General features: G+C 39.1%; 1 protein-coding gene across 1 annotated transcript; it reads left to right on the forward strand.

The window, feature by feature from the left end:
* Positions 1-21,170: 21,170 nt before the first annotated feature.
* On the forward strand, positions 21,171-24,692 carry mad2l1 (MAD2 mitotic arrest deficient-like 1 (yeast)). Its single transcript, XM_053343440.1, has 5 exons — positions 21,171-21,328; positions 22,677-22,823; positions 23,624-23,744; positions 24,090-24,193; positions 24,280-24,692. The coding sequence occupies exons 1-5, from the start codon at positions 21,265-21,267 to the stop codon at positions 24,450-24,452; spliced, it is 609 nt and encodes a 202-aa protein (XP_053199415.1). The 5' UTR covers positions 21,171-21,264; the 3' UTR covers positions 24,453-24,692.
* The last annotated feature ends 1,710 nt before the right edge of the window (positions 24,693-26,402 follow it).

Below are 26,402 nucleotides of genomic sequence, written 5' to 3' on the forward strand. Positions count from 1 at the left end.
ATAAAAACATTGACATTGAACGTAGCACAAGGTTTTACAGAAATGTCCAATATTAATATTTTTGGCTGGCAATTGGGTTGTAAATCCTTGCTCTGTACTCTAAAACCCTTGGACACTTGTTCACAGTCTCAGGTTTGTCTGCTCAGTCAATGCCATTGAACAACAGGCTGGGAAAAGAGATGTATACCACTTCAGAAGAAACAGATGAAAGTGAAGAAAGTAACATAAGCTCAGTGACAAGGGGTGAGGGAGGGCACAGAGCTTTTAAGAAAAGATGGATTCTGGACATTCAATAAGTGTGTGAAAAAATGGGGGGAATAGGGATGAGGACAAAAGGAAGGATGAGGCAATGGGGAAGAACCCGAAAACCTCTTTGACATTTACTTTCATCACCCTTTAACCTCCCCCCGCTGAGGAACAATCCATCTACTGTCCTTCTCTGAACACACATCTGCACACACACAAATCCCCCAGCGTCTTCACCAACATATTGATCTTGTTTAGTGGGTGTAGCAACAGATGGAAGTGAAGGGGGGTGTTTCAGGCTTTGCCAAGCTGGTGATCCAAGATCAACGTACAAAGAGCTGGCATGTCCTGCCAGCCAACACAACCCATTACTGCAGATTTGAACAATGTGAGTCACAGCTCAGTAGGCGTGTTTGGTGCCGTCTTTGATGTAATGTCAATGTAAGCTATCACGCACATGGCAGAGGGTTGATTAGTCCTGCAAGTATTTAGCTAACAGACAATATATATCAAACAAGGACATCTTGGGTCATCCTTGTGGCGTCCCTAGTTCAAGTCCGATGAACTGTTGTATGTCACTACCCCTGTTTACTGCCTGAAAATCTCACAAAAATACTTCAAAACAAGACAAACTCTGGTCAGTATATGAATTATATGTTTTCTGCTAGGCGTAACTACAGCAATCATGCTCTTGAGACTACTATCCTTGACCTTTTATTAATATTTATTATTAACCAGACTGAGCTCACAATTAAGCTCAGACTTAACTCAAGCCTTGTAATTGTAAACATTGCATTGTGTTATTTTCACTGTTGGTCAAACAAATTTATTCTGTCTTGGTACTGGCTTAAGGAAGTAGCTTAGGTACCTGGCCTTTATTTGAAGCTATTATTAGAAGCCTGTATCATTTTTTCCAGTAGTATAGTTATTTATTTTAACACATTTTAAGAAAAAACTTGCCTGTTCTCTCTAAGCCTTTGTTGCTGTTTCCAATTAAAGCAAACTCAACACTCCAACACTTCTTTTATATTAAAAGTCAGGGATCATAACCTCTTCACTTACCTGGAATGCTTTTAGTCAAGGCAGATGGCCGCTCACCTAAAGGCCGGTTCTGCTTCAAGTTTCTTCTCGTTAGAGAAGAGTTTTTCCTTGCTGCTGTTGCCAAGTGCTGCTCATGAAGGAATGTTGGGTGTCTTTGAATTCAATTAAAGAATACAGTCTAGACCTGCTCTCTATGAAAAGTGAGATTACCTTGAGATGAACTTTTGTTGTGATTTGCTATATCAATCAGTCTTTGCTATATAAACAAAGACTGATTGATTGATTGATTGATTGATTGAGTGATAGTGTGTATGTGGTGGGAGTGTTAAGTAGCAAAGTAAGATTAGTTTAAATTAGTTTAACAAGTAGTTGAGAACAGTGTTTTTGATAAAAGGTGATATTCAGATTAGTAGTGCTGCTGTAACAATCTCATCTCCAGGTCCATGTAATACGTCTTTTGGGACTTTCAATCATATGGTATGATCTCCTCGGCAACTTAGCTCAGTTGTCATGGAAAAGGTAAATGTTCAGAGCTTTAAGTTCTTGGCTTTGGAAACAGCAGTTACTAAAGAAATGTCACACCAAAGTCCATTTAGTGGCTGCTGTGTAACTTTCAAACATGAGATATGATCTTCATCACATGTAGATCATGAAACTACGAAAGCCTTTATAGAAAGTATTTACCAAACATATGGCTGGTCTGCTTATCATGGAGATCATGATGTTTCCCATCAAGTTCAGACCTTAGTCGTCATAGAAGAGGAGGAGCACTCATCACCACCAACAGTTTGCTGTTATAGAAGTCCCAGCACTGCCTGGGAAGTTGAAGTCTTCTGTGTTGCATGCAATACTAGCTGGCTCTCAGTCAAATATGTAAGATCATTGTTTTAATGTTACCACCAGACACAATGGGAGAGTCTGAAATAATCAGGCTCAAAAGATGACCAAAGCAAAAACTCTGTAATCAAATGACCACAGAGAGAAAGATTGAACATTTATGACATTAAAGATTGTTAAGTTGGAAACCCCCTTTGTGATACAAAATTGAAGGAGTTGTTGCATTTTTTAATAACATTCAGAAAACAAACCAGACCTTCTTTATGCAGCAATTGAGACAATGTGAATGATTACAACTACTCTCTATTTTGTTATTTTTCCCGTGTATCCTCGAGAGCAACAAACTGTCCAAAAGTGAGTGCCATGTTCCCAATTTGTACCACCCATTCCATTAAGATTATTTGTGTGATAGAAGGCTTTTTCCTTAAATTCAGAACAGATTCAAACACGACACTGTTGGATGATACTTTATTGAAACTAGTTTGTTTGAAGCATACTTAACATTTTAGAAGTAAAGCTGCAAAAATGAGCGAAGGAATTTTGACTCACTTGACATTGTCACTGTCACAAAAAAAGTATCATATCAGCTATCTTGCAAGAAAAGGAAGAACCCTAAGAGAACTTTACTACTGCCCAGTAAGGGTTAGTGAATCTATTTCTGTATGTAGAGTAGCACTTCCTCAGTGAAATGTTTGTATAACTACAACTCCAATTGACCAGTGGGGCCCAAACTTGCAAAAATAAAAGTACATTGGTGTTGGTTTGTGTAAACGCTGTTACCACATTGTAAATTTTTATCATTCCTGTGGCCCAGCATGAAGTCGCTACGCAAAGCCGCAAACGCTACTTTGAGGCTGTCATCAGATGTCACTCTTTTTGACGGTTTAGAGATGTGGCTGTGGAGGCAACTTTCTTCGCCGATGTTTTTCTTCTTTTTTTTTCTTACTGTTTCTCATTTCTCTATGCATACAACATTTTGCACTTATGATGCTCTAGATAACCCTAATCTGTTATTTCAGGCTCACTCGTCCTTCTCTTTTACACAGTTTCTGAACGACAGCACAGGTAGCTGCACATGTGATGCAGCTGATTCCACTGTTCACTTCACACCATTGACCTCGACACACTTCCTGTCAGTGACCCACAGTGCCCTCAGTGTGTCGAAGGTCACACCGCTGGACAGATGTCAAGCAGTTAGTCTGTTGCACACACACATTCTTGCTGCACCTTCAGTAAACCTAGTCTCTATCTAACAGCAGGGGACTAGATCATGGTGCAGATGGAAAAATAGAGTGAAAGGAAGAAAACAGAAGGCTACAGTTTGCTACATTAAAGGGGCCATATCATGAAAAAAATCACTTTTTCAGTGCTTTTGCATATGTATTTGGGTCTCTGATGTGCCCACTAACACTCAAAATGTGCAATAAGACCACCCACTCAGTCTGGTGTGGACTGGCTTGCTCTGTACTCTTGTGATTCAGGAAGCCATTCAAATTTGATGCCCCTTCTTACACATTGGACGAAGCTCAGCTAAGGGCGAAAAAGTTTATATCCTTCTAAAGTCACACAGCATGTATGCCATATGTATGCCTTTAGATATAATTATTCTGAGTGTGGAGCACCTACAACAAGAGCGTAGCCCTGATCGAGCTGAACTCTATGAAAAAACAAGCATTTTAATAGTTGTTCTGACAGATCTGAATAAGGATGAATTCAGGCTTATTACAAATCGACATCATGATGTAGTTCTTTCAGCATCAATTCGATCCAGTTATTGCAATTAAATCACAGCAAATTTTTAAAGTTTATTTATACTTGAACCAACCGTCCTGAACGGCGATGTTTAGTCAACATGAGAGAGCTGCTGTGGTGGTTGATTCTTGTGGTATTTTGACCAAAGCATGTCAGATCAATTTTATTAAGACCACAGGAAACTGTGTTAACTTGTGGAAAAGGGGTGTAACATGGCCCCTTTACAATCTTTTGAGATACTATTGCATAAAATCATGTAATCCAGTAGTTTAGCTGGCTTTCAGTAACATAGTTTGTGAACTCAAACATTGAATAAACTGGTCCGATTTCCTTTCTGTTGGGTTGTTTTATTTGCTCAATGTAGTTGTAACTTAAATATTTACCAGTGAATATATATTTTGTTGACCACAGTTGGGACCACAAATGGCTGTATAAACATTGCAGGGGTGTATTCTATCGAGTGAAATCTACATTTTTTTTGCTCATAGCTACAAAACAAAACCCACACAGGGTGAGCAAGAACCACTGGGCATGAAGTGAAGCGAAGCCTTTGAATGACTGATAGGGTTGGGGAATAATCTTATGTTTGTGTAGTCATAACATAAGTTTGGTTTGCCGTTGAGTAAGCAATATTAAGTAGAATACGCCCACACACTGAATTAATGTCCTTAAAAAGATTTAGCTAGTGCAGATACATTTTGACAACTTTTCATCTGTTATACTTAGCATATGATCAAGGAATCCATATATATAGTTTACCATATACAATATGTTAGTTACCGATCAATCAACAGGTGCAATTCATCAATCAATATGTAATATGTAATGAGAACATAGTAATATAATGAATATCCGTCTTATTTAGAAAAATATTAGACACATAGTGCTGAACAGACCTAGCAACAACGACTTAGCAACACAGCCCACTGTACACTACGCTAGTTGGAGACTAGCTAGTGAACATAGCAGAACATTTAGCAGCTACAGAGTCAGAAGTGTTTCTCAGGAGCTGGTGGAGACCAAAACCGGAGCTAGAAAGTGGGTTGAAAGCCTATTAGCCTTAAACACAGATCTATGCTACTGCTGCTCTATGCCTGCTGGATGTGTCAATACAAGTTATATCATTGACACATTTGTCATAACTTTTCTATGGTAATAATATATTAGATGTTGTGTTTATATATTTTGTCCAAGTCCAAGCGGCCAAAAAATGTAAGTAATGCAGTTTCAAGATTAAATCAGACAAACATCACATGTGAGTAACCAAAAGCACAAAATCTTGAACAAACATTGGTGAAATTGCTGAACAAGAACAGACAAGATTTATGTAAGTACATTTTATTTGTACAGCTCTTATCACAGACATTAGTAACAAAGTGTTTTACAAGGCATAAAACAACTTAAAAAAACAATATCATAGTAGATTAAGGGAACATCAAGACACATGATTAAAAATTGCAAGACTAAAACACACAATACACAATAAAAAACATGAAACGCTGACGTGGTACATACTGGTTACCCAAACACTTATCTAAACAGATATCTGTGCTTTTCAAAAGAATCCACAGAGTCAGCAGACTGCAAGTATGTGGGCAGAGTTGCATAATTTAGGGGCTACAGCCTCTAAAGCTTGACCTTAAGGCGGGTGTGTGGGACAGACAGCAAATCAAATTGGATATAATAAGAAAGATGTAATGGCGAAATGTCTGTTAAGTCTGTTAGAAGATATAGTGTTCACTATACAGTCGAGTCAGGTCCAGTTGAGTTGTATAGCAACTTTCATACACAATTGTGTTAACATCAGCATAAAAGCAAGAAGCAAGAAAGGTAAGAAATTGAGTTAGTGAGGGTTTGAGTTTTATTTTTAAATGTGGAAACAGTACTGACTGATCTCAGGTCATGCGGCGGTTTGTTCCACAGAGCGGGACCAAAGAAAGTAAAAGCTCTCTCTCTGAAGACCTGGATCCTGTCCTGGGTACAGTTAGATGACAACTACCAGATGACCTGAGGGTTCTGGTTGGACTGTAGTCAGTGAGCAGGACAGTAATACACCAGAAAGCCAAACCATTATGTCTTTATAGACTATCAGCAGAAATTTGAAGTTCTGTACTGTACTGAGAGCCAGTGAAGATATTTAGGAACTGATGTTAGTTAGTTGGTGTTAGTGTTGTTTTCTGAATGAGCTGCCACCTTTAACTGCCTATCCAATAAGTCTCCGGTTTTTTAACTTCTTTCAGGAAATGTTTTTTCGGGATGTGTTGGGTCAGCTGGCCAATCACAAATCCTACATTTAGGATTTATCAGTTTTAATGATTATAATTAAACACAAAAAAATTGTCCCACTTCAGCCTCCATACAAAACCACTTTATATATTTTCATATTTTCCAAAGGGTGGCTATGCCCTTTAAAAATCAAGTAGCACTTTATGTTTCAGTGTTAGGATGATGGATTTTCAAAATAAGGTTGTGTACTGATGACATTAAAATTCAAAATAAAACAATGATCTCATAAAGCTCAATAGATGCTGCTAGACAATATTATATCAGGGCTTTACAAACACTACTGACATAGTATAGACACAAAATTGTAGCTCTTAATTACAGTAAACATCTATAATAAAACTACAAGGAGAGTTTAAAGATTTTAATGAGTTGAAGCTGTTAAATGCACTAGCAGAAAAGACTGAAAATGAGAATTCAATTAACACAAATGTGATCAAAGGTTGAGACATGAATAATATCTCTGCTAGTCTTCAAATGCAGCGCAAAGTCAAATTTCATCTGAAGTCATTTGTACACAATGAACTGCAGGACCATTTTAGCTGACCTGCCCCTGAGTTCTCTATAGAGTTTACCTGTTTATTTGTGTAAGACAGCACATACTCCTTTATGCTTCTTCTGTCTTGGTGACTTACATTCAAATAAAGTGAAGTGAAGTGCAGTGACTCAGAGTAATAGCAAACCATGAATCACCGCTCTTTATTTCTTGTTAAAAACTGGAACATTTTGCACCGGAGCAGATGTGCCTTTCCTTAAATGTGTGTCTTTGTGTTGCGTCTGGCCCTTGAGCACTGTATCTAATAGACTGAGCTCTCACTAAGTGCTGAGAGGATTCTTCTTCTGAAACACAAGATTTGGACTATTTGGCAGTTATTTCTTTGCAAGGATATTACAAATCATCATTGACGTTATCTTAAATACCTTAAAAACCAATAACTTTTCTAATAACTGCAACCATATGAACCAATATCAGTATCAGCTCTGACAGCAGCTTAGATAAGTTAGAAGGTTAAAGCTTGTCATAGTCACACATACTTTATAACAACTGTTGCCAAAAGCTGTATCACTGATCAGTCTGGTCAATCTCACCACTGAAGATTAGAGATCTTGGTGTCCAATGAATTGGCCGGTTCCCTCGGGAAGCATCCGTTTTCACCTCCTCCCGCCTCCTCCACTCCTCCTGCCAGAGCTGCACAGAGACTCTGTTGTGTCGCACCAAAACAAGGCCTGCAGCTCCAACCCCAATGATGGAGGGAGAGGAATACAAGGAAAGCTGAATTTTTAAAGAGGTTAGATAATTAAAAAAATCTGAGTCAAACTTTTTAAAAGAACAAATAACTGATCTTTTGTCTTATAAATGAAAAGCACACCCTTACGCAACTCAACACGCTCAGGGGGTTTTGCTGTTAAAGGTTCACTTGGTATGGTTTGACTGTTAGCTGGTTGCTAATATTTGACAATTTAAATACATATATTGCTGTATAACTGGCTTTAGTGAGTCACTTCACTGACTTAATGACTTTTTTCTAACTTTAGAGTAAGGTTACACTATGTTTTAGCATTCACCATTATGCTGTAGCTGTTATTTGTGTCTTTAATGGCCACTATGCTAAGAAACTGTGGGAATGACAACTTCCAACTGATATTGACAATGATAAAAAATAAGCACATTAAAATATTGCCTGTTATTTTACTGATGTTGTGTAATGTTTACACTAAAAAAAATTGGGCACCAAATTGTTGTGCCCAAAATGTGTCTTTTTTGGTAAAGGTTTTGAATATGCGTATTTGAAATGTTTTTTTTTCTTGAATTAATGAATTAATGGTCTCTCTCTTTATCAACATATTTTCATTAACATGTATGAGTCTATTTTTTAATTTTTTAATTTGTTTGTCTATCTATGAATAAAAATAGTGAGCAGATAGTGTGAAAGAAGTGGGTCAAGCAAGCCCTGGTAACTGAGGGTCTTGGAGTGGGGGTGCAGGGATTTAGGGGTAATTACACCTCCCCTCTTTTTAATAACGTCCCAACCAGCTCTACACAAAGGAAGCCCACAGTGGACCCGCTGAGCTATTTTTAGCTGCTCCAGTGCATGCTGGTCCAGGTTGGAGGTGTGTGAGGTGGGCTCAGGGTTGCAGTCAGTGTTTACATGTGTGTGTGTGTGTGTGTGTGTGTGTGTGTGTGTGTGTGTCAGTCTGGTTGCTCTGACACAAATAAATGAGCAGTGTTTCTGCGCGGCACACTGACTTTCTTTCACCATACATTAAAATGTTGAAAAGAGCTTTTTCACTGCCGCGCACTCACTGGCATTGGATACACAACACTGCAATGATAACATGACTGTGTGTGTGTGTGTGTGTGTGTGTGTGTGTGTGTGTGAGTGTGTACCTCAGAGTGTGATGGATCTAGTGACGTTGGTCAGACATTACTTTGACATATCACTGAAACACACAGAACACTAGATGTAAACAAACCCTTTTTTTTTTGCTCAGTACAGATCAGTAATATCTTCAACATGTACAACATTTAGCCCATTAGATCATTTTTGTTTCAGGTTTTTAATATAATAAATTGAATTGATTTTGTTCTGTGTTTCTGTGATAAGATTGAGTGTGCCCTAAATGTTGTTTCAGATGGTTTTTCTTCCTGCCAAGTAAAAACATCTGGGGAAAACTGCTTATGGGGAAACATTTTGTTGATGTATCTAATGCAGTAAAAGTGTCTAGATCCTTAACTTCAAAGCAATCATACATCTCTACACCACACAAAAATAGATCTTCATGAGCGATTACTCCAGTGACTTAGTGTTGTACTCACACAAGTTAGAGTCAAAATAGAAAAAGAAGCAAAGAACCCCTTTCTTTTAGTTCCTAATATGAGTCAAGCTCCAAACACACTGCATCCTACACTTTCCCCAATGATACTCAATGGTGTTATAATTAGTCCCTTACTGCCTTGTTTAACACCCACATTTTATAGAGTCCACCCCTCCAAATGTGTTAGTCTGGCTGTCTGTGAAACAATGTGTAATTTTCAAGGCCAAGCTAAGATAACAGTATTTCATTGTTTTTACAGGTTGAACAGTACTCCTCCTGAAATATACCTTGTCTTTATGAAAAAGTACTCCATTGTTTGTAGATGATACCTTGACTTATCTTTAACTAATACTCAATGATTCCACTGTTAATAAACTGCCTTGAGTGCTAATCCACATCTTGAGTTTCTCACTTTAAAGCCAGTCTGTGTAGCTTGCCACAAATGTCACTTAAAGGATAATGGCACATTTCATTTTCCTTCATCTCCCAAGATTCTCTTCAGGCAACCTGACTGAGAGCAGAATGGGACCACCAAGAGATAACAAGCATCTCCCAATGTTGACTTCCATCTTTTATGATAAAACCAAAGAATTTATTATCTGTGACATGATACAATAGAGTGCAAGGCCAAATTTCCACTGAGTCCGGCAGCGGCGCGTTACAGCTGCGCCGCGGTCACCGGAGCTGATAGGTAACACTATAATCAATGAGAGTATCTCCACCGGGAACGTTTCAGCAGCGTGTCAGCAACGGCTCAGCAGCGGCTCCCGCGCCGCAGCGCTATCTATAGGTAGCATTTCTATTTTTGACGGAGCCGTTGCCAACTCGCAACAAGCTCAACAGAGCAGATTGCACCAGACAGGAAGTCCGACACTGAATCAGCAAAATAAAACTTCCGTTTTTCAAAATAAAACAACCCGTGCAGCCTCCCGATCGTATTTCAGCAACAAACATGAATAAAACAGTCAGATAAAGACTCCATCTAGCTACGTAGCCTACTGACAGATGGGATAAGTACATAAATCAAAGAAAATTACCAAATCAACCAAAATTGAGCAAGTTAACAAAACCGGGCCATTTAGTTGTGCTGCTACTATAGTAATTACTGTAGACTAAAGGCACTCGTTCGGGTTTGATTGTGCTGCCGTAATTACTGTATTAACAGTGCAACGTCATTTTAAAAGGCAGCTTTCTCTCCCAGAGCATGCTCCGGTCCGCTGCTGTAACGCTCCCGGTGTGAGTTGACGCCGGGCAGAGGACGGAGCAAAACCGTAGCACAGCCGTTCCGCGCCGCTGACGGACCCAGTGGAAATCCCCAGTAACAGTAACACAGGTACAGATAAGTCATAAAGTCTACAAACAGACTCCTTAATGTCAATTCAGTAAGCTAAGTAAGGCTGTAGCAGCAAGCCATCTGAATTTACTTGAACATGTGTGCATTTTATTACTTTTAATTTTTTATTTGTAAGAGGAAGAATGCATTATTTATTATTTCAGTCAGGCTTTATAAGAAACACCTGCATCTGGAAAAAAAAAAGCTGCATTGTGCAAGAAAAATACTACTTGCACATCCAGCAGACACAGAGTTACATTAGCATTCATTTGGAGTCATGTTTATGCCACCTGTTGAATTTAACTTCAATATTCACTCTTCTGTCAGCTCTATCTTGTTCTCCACAAACTCCTGAGAAATGTATGTGGCTCTTTAACTGCTAAAAGCTCCACTATGTTCACAAGCCAGAAAAATAGACCTTAAAGAGACTCCCCAAGGAGCTAAAGAGGGCTTTAGCATAGCCAGTGCTGCTCATGGTCTTCGTTGCTTTTACTAATTAAACTCTTAAAATTAATGTGGTGGTTAATTAAGACTAAAACCCTACATATGACTTTATTAATTCACAAGCACACTCACAGTTGTAGCTCAGGTGGCCTTAATGGTCTACAAGAGTTAGTGGTTAAGTTTCTCTTTGGGTACCTTATGCTCCAAATGTGTGTAGTAGTGAAACCAGACATTGTGTGTTATATCCAGTGATGTAGTGGTACAAACTGGGGACAGATTAAAGGAAGACCTTCTTTAGTCATTGTCACACACAACCTTTAATAAAGGGCAAAATAATGGTGCTTAGCTTTTCTTTGATACTATGCAAAATGACTGTTGCACTGCATTAGGCTCTGGATAACAGCAACCACCAAATGGCACATATTATGCTTTTTTATAAAAGCATGATTTCATTGGTTGATGTTATGGGCCACATTTGGCTGTCTGAAGTTTGGCCACATAAACATCACTTCACTTTGCACTTAAAATTGCTATTAAATAATGGCAGCACAGTGGGAGATCCAGTAATCCACATGCAGGCAGCGTGGCTAAACAGAGCCAGCTGAATGTGTGTCTGTGAGTGTGTATGTGTGCCCTTGCGTTTGCATCAGCGCTGCAGGGATGGAAGAAGGACAGATGTGCCAGAAGAGCTGAGAAACTGTCTAAAGTTTCAAGCCCTGCCCTTTTCCTTTAGTTCCTCCCCCTTTGTCTGTCGGTCTTTTGCCCATCTATCCATCCATCCTCCCTCTGTCTCTATGGCCATGCCCTCAGAGCTTCACAGATGTGTTTGTCATGAAACGTTTATCGCGGTCGTCAACAGAGCCGAGGGATATAAATCAGTTTTGTGAGCTCTAGGAAGCTCGCAGATATAAAAGAATGACGGTCCATGGGAAATATGACTAGCAGGACTGATGGAAAAGTATGGAAGGCCAAGATGTACAAATAAACAGCTAGATTCAGATAGGGAAAAAAAGAAGGAAGAAGAAATATTCCTACATAAAAGGATATCTATCAAATCAAGACAGACTGGGAGAATGATAGAATGAACCCCTGTAAAAGAGAGATGAGAAATTAAGTGAGATATCACCCTTTCACAGCAGTAGTCCACAAGGCCCATGATAATACACCCTGGAAACTCTGCGAAGGTATAAAATCATTTCATTGCTGCAAGCTGAAAGACAAATAGCAGCTGCTAAGGGTAAAAATGTGTGAGTTCTGGAGTTCTCAATGTAAGAATACACATTTTTGGCTACATTCATTGACGAAGGCAGGAAATCAGTATGCTTCAAACAAAGTACTTGGTTACGGCCAATGCTACTATTGTACAATTTCTTTTTTACTTTTGGACACTAACGAACAATCCATACAACTACCCTCATTTTCCATTTGAATTTCTCTAAGTAAAACACAGTGATTGCCTTTGAAGAGAGACTTTCCACAAGTGTGAACTGTAATCCTAATTTGCACAATTTGTGTCAAGACAAAAAGACACGTGAAAGAGTTCTTGGAGAAGGCTCTTTGAGGCATTGGGATATAGCCAAGCAGAGGCTTTCATGCCACCTTTGAGTATGCTCATTTGGAACAGGTATGAACACGTTGACCTACTATTTTAAGACATGATCAGATGACATGACGTACAAACTAGTTCATTTCAAGCACACTGAACCCTTAACCCCTAACCCTAATACTAACCCTGACTGCTAAATACATCACGTTAACCTTTAACCCTAATAAAACTAATGCTGTTTCTAATCTTAACACTAAGACCTAAGTATTTTCAGTCATACTAATGTCATAGTTTGATTGTGTCCTTGTTTGGGTGCATTGCATAGAGTAAATACTAATTTGGATCTTAAAACAAGCAAAATGCCCTTATTTTAGAGGATATTGAAGGAGAACTTTAAATCTGTTTGGGTACATCTGGTCCTTGGATGGAAGCGCTCACATATGCTCTCACATACACACATATAGAATCAAAGACAGCTGCCCGATGAATTTGCATACGCTGAGCTTTCCATTGCCAAAAGAGAGCAGTGCAGGCGGACAGAAGAGGCGAGGTCAAGACACAGCGTGGCAGAGGACGAGTCGACCTGGAACCTTGCAATGGAGGGATCGTATTGCAGGGGGAGTTGGTTGGAGGTAATGTGGGGCCAAGCCAAAGGTGGGGGAGAAGGTGCAGAACGGTGGATAGAGGAGGCTTCTTGTATATGTTGAATAGACAAAGAGAATGAAAGCTTCACCTACACTGACTGATTAATCTGTCAATCCAGTATATTTACATAATTCCTACTTTTTTCTCCACTTAATCAAACACACCTTTGTCTGTCTAAGCCTGTAAGCAAGGATGATTTAGTAATCTTTCTATACAATCTTTGTGGTTGAAAATAAAACTTTAGGTAAGATTTGAAGCTGTAGAAATACACCTGTCCTTTCCTATGAAATTTCGCCAAAGCCCATATTCCTTGCTCCACTGATCAAATTATTTTAATTCTATGTTAAGTGATCATCCATATGCCTGTGGAAGCTGGTAGATCATTCACTCTAAGTCCCTCCTAATACATAGTACACCAAGTTCAAACTGAGGTTCTTGGGAGTTCTTGGAAAGTTGAACTCAGGAGTCTAAACTTCCATGAATGCAGTATACTCAATTTGCAATAGAGACACCAGCTTTCTTGTTGACTTGGCCAGCTGGGCCAGATTGAAATGATTACACTTGTATACAACTGTACACCTGACAAAATAATCTAAACTCAAATGCACTTACTTGCTCCAAAGGGAATTATCTTATTTAAAAAAAGCAAATTAACAAAAACATCAGTTACTGGTATATTATAACAGTGCTTGCCCAGAGACTGTGGATAATGCCTGCCACAAGCTTTAAGGCTTAATATTAAGTCAATTCAGCATTGGCAGCATTTACAAAAGCCCAGTCCCATATGGAACGACTGTACTTGGGAGAACTTTGGTTGTTTTACGAGAAATGAGGGCTCAAATTCCCAAAATAAACCAAGCTACATCAGTTATGTTAAGGTAATGATAGTTTTTTTGTAACAACTTTTGAATAAAGACACTGTAATAAGAACCAACTTTGTTTGGCAAAAAGTTACTTGTCTTATTTTGGATAATTCTGGTGACCTGTCAACATAGGTTATAATGAAATGTTAGCATGGAGAGCAATAACTCTGTTGCTTGTGAGCGAGACATGAACTTGGATCTGAGTCAGACAGAGTCCAATTTATATCCAGTCAAATTGGGTCAAGGTAGGGAGTCGTTTTATTACTGCAGGTGTGTGTGTCTATATGTCAAATACTTGAATGGATCCAGGCAGACTAGCTATCAACTAATAATAATGTGGTGCGTCATTATCATTTTAGAGTAACAATGTGTTTTTATAGGGCAAGTTGGATATTATGAGCTGTGAAGTACAAGAAAAATGACATGTATATCTGCTCACCGCTATTTGTCAATTGCTGGAGGATCATACTGCTGTTTTTATTGGTGTTCTCCCTTTATTTCAGTCAGTTCGGGTTGAACACTTTTTGGATTGGAACTAATTATCCTTGAGTCAATTCAGATCAGGACTGATTGTGCTTGGGTCTCTTTCAGACTGGAACAAAAAAATGTAATGACGCTTTGGTGAATGTACAATATGGAAGATCCTCTAAATATTTATAGAGGTCTATTATTTCCGCTTCATTCACCACATCTGACCAATGATATTTCTGCCTGTACTTTTTAAGTCAATCAGTCGATGGATGCCATTCTTTGAATATCACTGCACTTCTGCCATTGTGTCTTTCAGGCCCAACTCCTCCCCATCACCAACACGACCGCCATGATATCCATGATATCCATGATATCCAGGGAGACTCATCCAAAGGTTTCCATCAACCACCACCACCAGCATCTGGACTCCAGGGGGAGTCTAATCGCCAAAAACCTAACATCAATAAATATAGTTATACACTTCCACTTCCAGTTGATGTCTTCTTATTGAATTTAGGTTGGGTTTTGGCAGGCTTGCATCTGTTTTGAAAGGGAAGATTTTGGACCGTTGAGCATAATTTTGGTTTTCTCACTTAGATGGTTTTGATGTATGGATTTTTAAAAAGCATCCGAAACCCCCTCAACAACTATATAAACTTTTGCTTTTAGATATGTTCAGACAACACTTCATACAGACTACTTTGTTTCAAGTAAAGCATTTCTGTGTACACCTATACAAACATACAGTATGTGCACTCAAGCCAAGGTAAATTTGAAATACCTCTAACATAAATTTGGGGCTGCTCATATTTAAAAATGCATAGTGGCTGCTTTAAGACACCGTCACTAACCTTGCAGATAGCGATAAAACCTGTTTTCTTGCTTGGCATCTGGAGCGTGTGCAGTTTGTTAACGTTATAGCTTACAGACATTTCTGGACACTAACATTCCTCTGAGAGATCTGTGCATGTGCAGGGTGGAGTTATTGCATGGGGATGTCGTGCAGGTGGCTTGACAATGACTGAGTAACTGTATATGTTCTCATCCCACCCACCATCAATTAGACCTTGTTTACTCTGGAGGACTATCTGTCCGTGGCTGGGGCCTGCATGTTTGGATAGTCTGTAATGGGGCTTTAGGCCGGCATATAAACTCACCAGTTAAAAGGACGGAATCTGTGTCTTTATGAGACAAACGCAACCTGGGATTTTACAAGAAGAGTCTTTTTATGGGTTCAAACTGATGAACTTGAGGTGTTTACAATAAATATACATGCTGAAAGTCATGACTCCACTTTGCAAGAGTTTTAAGTGACAATTTAGGATTACTGCACCAACACAAGGTCATGGAATTGTATAACCACTTGTCACAAGGCCATAGATGGACAGAAACATGCCTGCACAAAGAAAGAAAGGTCAAAAGCTTCAACAATAACATCCTCTATACATTCTGTGTGTGTATAGTGTGCTCACATTTGGTTTGCGTAGCTGCAAGGAAAGCAGGAATGTGTGTGTTTGCGTGTGACTTAGACATGAAAAATCATTTGCAGAGTTCCAGCTGTTGCATGTGGAGCGCCAGGGAACATGAGGCATGGGTCCAGCCGGCTGAGCACTGCACGCCCATCGCTGCAGCCAGTCAGCTCCAAGTAGGACAAATGCAGGACCTACGGGACAGGAATGTACTGCAAACACCTCATTACACTGTACAGGGACAACACTTAAACATATACTGGACTGTTGATATGTAATTAGCAATGCAATGGTTACACGGGCCATAATGATGATTTTTGCTTTGCATGTTGTGAGAAATGAGCCAAATGTCAGCCTGTGAATGCTGGACCAGCTGACAAGTCTGCACACATTGAACTAACTGGAGTATTCACTGAGGCAAATCTAAGTCCTTGTGTTAGAACTAATAGTAAAAATGTGTTTAGTGATAAGAGAACATCTTAAAAAGCATAAAACACATGACACAAAATCTTTCAGTGAATTGTATATTACTATAAGACATTTACTATAAGCATGGTATTGTGCATACTTATATTTTGTACATGAATTGTTAGAGTAAGTGTGTCAAATATGAAGCAAATAGTCATTACATCAATGAAATGGTGGACAATGAAAAAGCAACATGTTATTTCTGAGCTTTAGACGTATTTGTGGGTCTTTGTTTTAAGCTTTAGAGAGAACAAGGTAAGAGAGAACCTGCTTCTTCCAGCCTCTTTGTTGTCTATTGCCAGTCGAAAACACTACTTTAAACCAAGGGTCTCGGCTAGGTCACCAAATTCCAGGGCTTCATGTCCATACACTGCTTGTAGCCAAGGGTGCCCCAGCCAGCACCCCACAAAAGTCGAGGCTGCTCTCTAGAGGCCTACCCTCTCCAAAACTGAGTTTCTGAAATCGTGCAGATAACATCTTGCGTTTTGCAGAAAAAACTGCTTTATAACAGAACCGTCTCCTGTTTCAACCACCATGCTAACAATGTGTCTACACAGCCTGCATACAGTAGCAAAGCAGCACATTAGCAGATTTATACATCACCCATATTTTGGGAGCTCTCAACTGCTAGTCACTGTAGTTACATGTGTAAAACAAAAGACAGTGCAAGCAAATACGGTATTGGTTAAATATTGATATGAATAGGAAGATATCTGCTCCATCGGCCATGTGTGAGACACATGACTGAAAAATGCGTGTGAAATGCACACAGTGTTAGCTCACAGATGGCAAGAAAGCCAAGAGGTAGATGATCATAAAACAAGCGTATTTCCCAAAATGCAGAACCATTCCTTTAACTGTTTCAAGGCAAAAGTATGTTTTCGTGTGAAACTATTGAAAATGAAGTCATTGTTAATAAGGCTCCTTTGAGCTCCAACATATTGGATTTGAAAGTTCCAACCTTGAAGACTATTAGTGGTAGTAATCACACACAAAAAAGACATGGACAACTACATGGCTACAATTATGAATATTCTGCACATACAATATGTCAGCACTGTTATTTGTTGAAAAGGGCCAATAGCAAAATTCATTTTAACATCTGTAACATAGCTGAGAACACAGTTTTTCCTTTATATCATTGCTTTTCAATTCAACCCCTGTGTGCCAAATATGGAACAATTACGTAAGGACACCTGTGTTTGAAAGACAAAATATCATTACTTTAACAGATAGAAGAAGCCTGTATGCCTGAATTGGGTTTGACTGCTAACATTTAATCGGACTGCACACGTTGTCAGTGTTTTGAGATACAGTCCTGACTTTTAAAGATGATCAAAAGTCTTTTTTTTTTTTAAATAGGGTGACTCAGGAGAACAGTATTTTATTGCAGGTTAACTAAAATAACTGTCTAAAGTTTATTGGAAGGCCAATATCTGTCTGTCTGTCTCCTAAATTCTCCCAATTCTCCGACACAGCTGAATAGTTAGGCTTGAGGTTTGTTCCCTAAAGAAAAACAACTCATCACATCATTTATAAGCACAGAAAACAGCCAAGAAGAGGATATATATCATTTTCATGATGCCAGACAGAAAGAGAGGCTTTTCTTTGAGAAGGCTTGATGCCAGCGCCCACAGTCTCTGTTATGAAACATGACTGTGGTGCTGAGGTCTTCCCATGTAAAGCCATAGAGCTGTTAGCTTAAACCAGCAACCAGAGACTTGATAAAGTGACACCAGTTGCGTCTCACACTTGGACTGGAATCAGTGTTGCTACACTTGGCTCAAAAGTGGAGGCTGGGCTTGAGCTAAAAATGACCACAAACCAATCAACACGACAGTTTGCACGACTCCCTATAAATTTATTAGATTACTTCTGGCACATGTAATTGATTGGCTATATTTTTGGCAAAGTATGACAACGCAAGCGTTTGATTCAAAGCAGACATACAAAAATGTAAATTGTCATAAACCATTAGCAGCAAAATATGATTCCCAAGAAACTAAACTCTTAAGATAATGGGATTTAAATTTAGTACTCTGAAAATGAACAAAACTTCCCTCACACTGCAGCAAATTAAGTCAGTCATTAAAATGAATAGGAATAATAGAACTGATAGAACATGGAAGTCTTTGCAACTTGACAGGTTTGTTATGAATATTGATGCCGAGACGTCAATGCTAATAGATTGTAGACGGCTTAAACAGGAAAAAGTCAGTTCTACACCATCTGGATTCTCACGAGGGGGGCTATAGTGTTTCCGTTTTTCAGTGTATATGGGGCTTTTGGAAAGGCCAGTGACGAATAGCAACATGCCTGTGGTAGGGGGGAAAAGGCCTGTCAATGAGTGAGAGGCAGGCTGTGAAATATGTTCTGTTTGATGACTTCACTGCCGTTGGGTTTATACAGTCATCACTTCCTTCAGCTGGCAGGAGAGCAGCAGGGTTTCCACTGAGGGGAGAGCTGAGTGGGCTTTAAAATATCTACATGGGAACAACTATTGGCAGTTTCTGAGGAAAGAACGGCCAATTGTTGGTTTTTCCTTTTTTATATTTGACATAAAAAAACAAAAATACAACATTTTAAATGTTTTGTTTCTCTGTCTGCGATGGACAAAACTAACAACATACCAATATTACATTCTTGGACAATATAGGCCGTAAAATATTGAAACAAATTCAATTATGTGGTCATTTTCAGTTACTCTATCCTAAGTTGGACGTGGAGAGTGTGCAGCTTGTGATTGTGTATCAGTATGTACTGTAACTGTGGCTATTCCACCCAGAAGCAACGGAGAAGGTTCCTAGCTAACGTCAGCTCTGACAAGTTGAGGCTGTTGTTCGTTGTGCTAGTTACATTTTCAAGTTGAAACTAGCATAACAAACAACTGCAGCAGTTGTTAGTTATGTTAGTTATGTTTTCAAGTTGAAGCTGTTGTTAGTTATGCTAGTTATGTCTCAGCAGCCTTTTCTCAATACAAAGGATGCCAAGTTTGCAGATTATTGGCAGATAGAGTATACCAAGTGCAGTACACCCTATCTGCAATGATGACGTCACCATCTTAGCTCACCTTGGCAATACATAAATGTCCACTCCAGCCATCCTCATTGTGATTTATATGTGTAGAAAACACCTTCAAATCTGGTTAAATAAAGTTCTTAAGAGAAGTTCTTAAGGCCACTAATGGAACTGACACAACTCTCTTCTGGGAACCTTAAAGAACTGGCGCATTACATTGCCCGTCATTCCCATCATGCCCCTCTCTCTATCCTTTGGGGTGCCTAGATGTGTGAGGTCTGTGAGTTGATCTTGATTCAGACCAGCTGCAACCATTTTGGCATCCGAGTTGTTTGTTTCTTATTGTGATGCCAGCACCCGAGGCTGTTCTTCCAAATCAACATGAGCAGCTAAAGCAACGTGACTGAATCTGGATGCTTTTAACTGATCTCCTCTGTAGCCTTGTAATTCTCCTGTATCTCGTTCATATCAATAGTCTTCTACTTCTTGCAGAACTCCCTTCTTCTCGCCTCTTTTTAAAAAACTGTCTTCTTCTCCTTGTCTGAAGGTTCCACCCTGAAGCTCATCTAAAGGCCGATTTCCTTTTGGAAGCTTTTGCCCAGACCTTCAAATTTGCTTTGCCACTTTTTGTCCACCTCTTCCCCGTCATCAGCACCTCTTTGAAGATGTCCTGCTGGGCATAAAGCTATGATTTTTTTTATTTCTCTGGGGCGAGCTCCTTCTCCGGGGTGTCACATTTTAATTAAGGGTTTCTTCTCCTCGCTCTATTTCAGACCTTCCTCCTTCTCTTTCAGGAAGGAGCAGTATTTTTCTGAGCCCTGTGATCAAAAATTGGCTGTTTCACCTCACCTGATTGCTGCAGTTCTGCCTCTCCTTTGCCATCAAGAGGGATTAACGGTTCTTGGTTTTTCATCCTGTAGGGAGGAGATCTGATCTTCTTTGTCCTGTAGATGAGCCTTATTGTGCTCAGTCTCTGGCTTTTTCAGGCTCTATTCAACAGTGGAGACTTTTTTTGTGCAGGACCTTAAAGCTTCTACCAGCTTTCTTCTTTGAGATTGTTACTTTGTGAGCTGTTCTGTCCTGTTAGAGAATAATAAGAATCAGAGGCAGAGCTGGTACTACTTATTTCAGGGGTTCAGCAACACTTATGCCTTTATGATTACTCTCTCACCAGTGGTATTTAGCCATGCAGAATTTGGATTACTAGTATCCAGATACCTGTCTCAGATTTCGGCCACTGTCCCAAATCAAACCCAAACCAATGGAGATGAATAGAATTTGAAAAAAACAACAGCAATGTCACGTATTGGCTGTACTGTTTCATTTGTTTTAAATGTAATTTTTTAATGTTGTGAACACCATCATATCCCCTGCAAATAAATCCAAAACCTTTACATATACATCTCAGTCTGAATATAGTGTGAGTGTTAAATATTTTATTCTATGTTAATCAAAATGTGTTTTTCTCTATTGTTTCTGACTCAAAATGTATTTTGCTCCTCCTATCATCACAATGATATAAAATTGTTCCTCTGCCATGGAAGAATAGCAGGCTATAGTACAAAGAGCTATAAGTTATTTGTCACAGAAGAATAAACAGTAAAAATAGAATAGAATAAATAAAAGAATAAAAATAAAATATATCTCTCCCCTTGTTTCCTGTCAGCCTCCCTGCTACCAACTGTCCAATAAAGGCAAAAATGCCCAAAAAGTCAATATTTCTGTTAATAAGCATTGCTATGTTAAGCTGAATAATGACTGGATATTACACATGAATCAAGATGAATATTAATCTCAATATTGAAAAGGGAAGTTTTGAGCATGATGAATTATTATTGCGCACTGCCCCCTAGTGTCAAAAAACTGTAAACGCAATTTGTTATACGTCATCAACAGTGTGCCGAATCCTCACGCATGCGCAATAGTGCTGACAAATTTCAAACTGGACGCGGGGAGTTGAAGCTTCAAAGAAAAACACTGACAGACACAAGAAAGCTTTATTATCGAGGATAAAGTAAAAGTATTACGAACATGACGAGCACATTGAAAGGTATCACTCTCAAAGGAAGCGCTGAGTTGGTGGCCGAGTTCTTCTGTAAGTATTTTAACTGACTTATTTGCCTTTTCAAAAGCTCGTAATGAACGTTTTCGACACGCTGCATGCTCTGCTGAGCTGCTGCAGCTGGGCCTGTGCGGCGGAGACACGGGGCGACAACCTCTATAATAACATCTACATACAAAGTGTTTGGTCGGAAAGATTAACTCTCTATATTTGAGCGTACTTCCCACCAAACATCCATTATTTTCATTAAAAGTAACATTTAAGCCAGATAGTGTGTGTTGCTCCCCCCACCACGGACTAAACTGGTGTGGAAGCCGAGCCGAGCACAAAAAACATTGGAAAGTGTTTAGTTACAGTTAAAAAATAGTATTAAGTAATGTTGTCTTTGGTGTATTATAAAAGCCGAAGTTACGAGAAGACCATAAAGGATTATTAGATGTATTTGTCTCAGTTTAGACTTTAGGCGTTTGCTCGTATTTCAGTTATATGTTGACAATGTGTGGTTTTATGAACGAGGTTCGTTAACTTACTGTTGATTTAATGTATTACAGATGTTAATGGTAAGGAGAGGCAGATGTAGCTATAAGCTGTAACTGTGGTTCATCTGTACATCATATCTAAATGAATCTAGTTAGATGTCAGAATGAATATAATGTTACATATTTTATAGTAAAATTATTTCTTTATTTTTGTATTATGTAGGGTGACTTAATTTTGTGTATTTTGACTGTTATGCACCACAACACTAAGTCCTCACATGTGCAAACCTACTTAATAGTTCTGGTTCTGATCATGCAAATAATGTGATATATTTGCATAATATATATTTATACTGTGAATTAAATTTATAGTGATATGTAAATGTGTGCTCTCATTACATTTGATTCTCCAGTTGAATGTTTTGCATTAGTATAATTTGTCTTATTATATGTTTTATCACACCACTGCTTATATGTGCCTTATTTACACTTTTATGGTTAATCTGTTTTGTTGTATTATTTAATCATCTGACTGTTCTCATTCCTTATCACCTTACTAGCTCTGTTCACCTGGCATTAACATGCCTTTTGGCTGATTTAATCACAAGAGGAGTACAGAAATGAAAAAAGTGCACATAGATGAGGTAGAAAACATAACATGGTCTTTACTGTGTCTTTCTGTCATTTGTGGTGATGCTAGTAGAGATAGACAATGGCAACCACAGTGCACTCATGTAATGTTACTGCAAGTGCAATAAAAGCCAATAAAAGTAATATATTAATGTAATCCACGCAAAAAAGATGGACAGATGATGGAGGGGAATCATTGGTGCACAAATGAGTAGGTGGTCCTTCAGTGTAGCACACAGATCTCTGACATTTCCTCTTATTTGAATCTGCAGCATTCGGCATCAACAGCATCCTGTACCAGCGAGGCATTTACCCTCCAGAGACGTTCACCAGAGTCACCAACTATGACATGAGCCTGCAACTCACTACTGACACCAAACTGAAGACCTACCTGACCAATGTGGTGGCTCAACTCAAAGGTAGCCAACGTGTTTGTTTTTATGTTTGTTTTTTCCCAACAGATTGTCACTGTAGGAGGCAACAGAATGATGGGGAAAGTGACACCTACATGACAGCTGGCACGCCAGTCTAATGCAACATTACACACAGTGTCTGTTTCCAGCTGGTGTTTATTTGTTACATATGACATGAATGCACAGAGATAATTGGGACAGTAGGAGAAAGGGGATTTTCTTATTAAATCACATTTGAACATAATGAAACTCAAAGCTTAAAACCACAATAAAATGTGTAGTTAATAATCAAAACGGCATGCATTTAACTTTAATGACATTTCAAACCAGACTGCAACAACCTAATATGTTTATTTATACAATGAAGCTGCTGCAGAATTTTAATGAAAGTGCACTCCTTGACTCTATTATGGCACTTTCTGAGATTAGATTAGATTTGTAGAATGTTTTTTTTTATTGTATTGAAAAGAACAGGAGACAGCCTTATACCCCCAACTGAAGAAGGGCAGTATAGAATTAACTAACAATTATTTTCATCATTGATAAATCTACTGATTATTTTCTGGGTGCATCCTTTTGTCTATAAAATGCCAGAAAACAGTGAAAATGCCTGTTAGAGGAGCCCAAGGTGATGTCTTCAAATAGCTGCTATTATGTTTGTTTTGTCTGAAAATTCAAGGATGTTCAGCAGTTTTCCTTAAAGTGACTGTCATTCGATTATCTAAATAATTGCTGTTCCCATTGCGTGACTAATCATTGCACCGTTAATTACATCCCATTCAGCTCTTTTGTTGTGTGTGTTGCAGACTGGCTGTTTGAGTGCACAGTGCAGAAGCTGGTGCTGGTGATCACGTGCCTGGAAACCAACGAAGTGCTGGAGAGATGGCAGTTTGACATCGAGTGTGACAAGTCAGCCAAAGAAAGCAGGTGTGCTCCTCTTGAACAGTACCTGAAACCATTTTACTTTGAGTTTAATTGAAGATGAAACAGAATGTTTTATACAGTGTGTGTTGAGTTGGAGTCCAATTAAAATCCCAGCAGATGGTGTTCATGACGCCTCCAGTGCCACACACACACCTCATCAGTTGACGCAGCTACTTCAGAGGCTTCTAAAATATCCTCTGTAACCCAAAGTATAAAAATAGCACGTATTATGTTGCCAATGCAGAACTGTTTTTAAAAAAAAAAAAATCTTATAAAGTATCCGATGCTGGGGGTTGTCTTTTGATCATGTGTGTTAACTGAGATCTTGTCTGTCTGTCTGTCTCCCAGTGCTCCCAGAGAGAAGTCCATTAAAACCATTCAGGACGAGATCCGCTCCGTCATCAGACAGATAACAGCTACAGTCACCTTCCTGCCACTGCTGGAGACGCCATGTGAGTAACCAGATTTTAGTTTTCTTTCTTTCTTTCTACAAGCTTTTCTTCAGTGCTTAACCCTCTGACCCCCACCTTCTCTCTAGGTGCGTTCGACCTCCTGGTATACACTGACAAAGACCTGGCTGTTCCTGACAAGTGGGAAGAGTCCGGCCCACAGATCATCGACCAATCAGAGGAGGTGCGTTTGCGCTCCTTCACCACCTCCATCCACAAGGTGAACAGCATGGTGGCGTATAAGAGGACTGACTCCGCTTAAAAACTCCACCTGTGGCTTCCCCTGAACCCTATGAGCTGTATATAACACCGCCCACTGCCCCTTGTAGAAAATAGTACTTTTACACTGCCCTGTCCTACCTCACTGTCTGTCTCTGTCCAGTATTTTGGACACTTTCCCTTTCTGAACTTCACCATGTCTTTTGAAAAGGAGACTATCTGCTCTCTCTACACTGATGTGAATATTTCTCATTAGCAGCAATTTATCTGTTAGGAACAGCCTTTTCCCATTTTGTGTTGTCAACCTCTGTTTTAGAAGTTAGATGTTTATATGTTAAAACTTTTATAAAATCTCATGAATTAAAAAAATATGTTTTTGGGCTCTATCACCAATGTTTCTTTTTGTGGTGTTCCTGCTTTTGACCAGAAGGTGGCAGTGCAACACAGTCACTGCTTGGTCTATAGTAGCACACTTGGCATGGAAAAGTACAGGACAAATACAGAACACATAGAAAATGAGCATTATTCTTTAATGGGACATACCATTTACTTGGCTCACAGTGTTCAGTGGTGTCGACAGTTGCAGATGTGGAACACCTTCATACTGGTACCATAACAGCATGTTACATTACTTCAACTGCAGTAGACACCCTTAAGTCTCTTATCTAAAAAAAACAAAACAACCTTTGCACTAATGCCCTCTTATGAACATGCAACAAAAGAAAAATAATCTCTCAACAACCCAGACACGGCAGCAGTGAAGAAATAATAGATACTTTGTTCCTGTAAAGAAGCACAGCGGTCAGGCAACAGGTATTACAGTCCTGGAGACATATTCCAAGTACAAAACACAGCCACAAATACAAATGAGCCTTCAGAGCATGTGCATCTACAAAAGTGCTTTAAGACAAGGTTGTTGGGTCAGTTTGTTGCTGATAATAAAATGCACCTAGGTGGCACGAGTTACTGTGTGTTCTGAGTACTGAACATTTTAAAGAGAGGACAGTGGAAAGAGACAAGATATCTGAGGGATGGCTGTTGAGCATGGAAATAAATGACACCTTTTCTGCATTTAATCCCTTTTATGCACCGACTTAAAACCGTCAGTGGAACAAATAATTCCTAGATGTGTATTTCACAATGTCCAACCATGGTCTTTGACTGGACCACTGTTCAAGATCTTTAGTGTTTAACAGGGACGATTGACTGGATTGTTAAAGAGTCCATTTTATTTTTGTGGGGTACTTCGACAGTGGTTGTAGAGTAGACTGATAATGTACTTTCACTATTCTGTATGGCAGTGGTTCCTAACCGATTTGGTTTATTCCCCCTTAAAATGAAGCCATGTCTTCTTGTGACCCATCATCCATCATCAAACCTCATAACCTCAATGTGGACTAGGACCCTAGTCTCGATATTCTTTTGGAGCCAACTGAAATGTGATCTGAAGAGGTGAAACGATGTTACATTTCACAAGAAAAATGGTAGGGGAAAAAATGAAGTTTCTATTACAGATTTGATTTCTTTTTGATTGCTTTATTCACCTTTGACTAACATGACTCCAAAACTAGGGACCAATGCTCTATGGGCTGAAATGTATGGGAATGAGTCAGCAAAATTTCAATACATTAGAAGGGCTTTAACCTTTTAGAAAGTTTTGGAGCAGTGTTTTCTGGTCTGTGTAATTATGTGTGATTTTAGCCTTTAGTTAAACTATGTTAGCACTGCTCTGATACATTCTAAATTATTTAATACGGGGAGAACTTCTCACCATATTCCATTCTACAGATCTGTTTTTAAACCTGCCTGAAAGTGGCTGAGAACAAGTTTACAGATTGATAATGGTCACGTTATGATGTACCTTTGCCAATTGGTATGCCAGATTGTGTCATCTTGTTGGTCGGTTTAAGCAAAGTTCATTATGTTCTATTTTTGGCTGTGATGTGCAGAGATGCCCGAGGTAATGCTTATTCCGTCATTCAGTTTTATAAAA

The sequence above is a fragment of the Scomber japonicus genome, chromosome 22 (assembly GCF_027409825.1).
Source record: "Scomber japonicus isolate fScoJap1 chromosome 22, fScoJap1.pri, whole genome shotgun sequence".
NCBI classification, from domain to species: domain Eukaryota; kingdom Metazoa; phylum Chordata; class Actinopteri; order Scombriformes; family Scombridae; genus Scomber; species Scomber japonicus.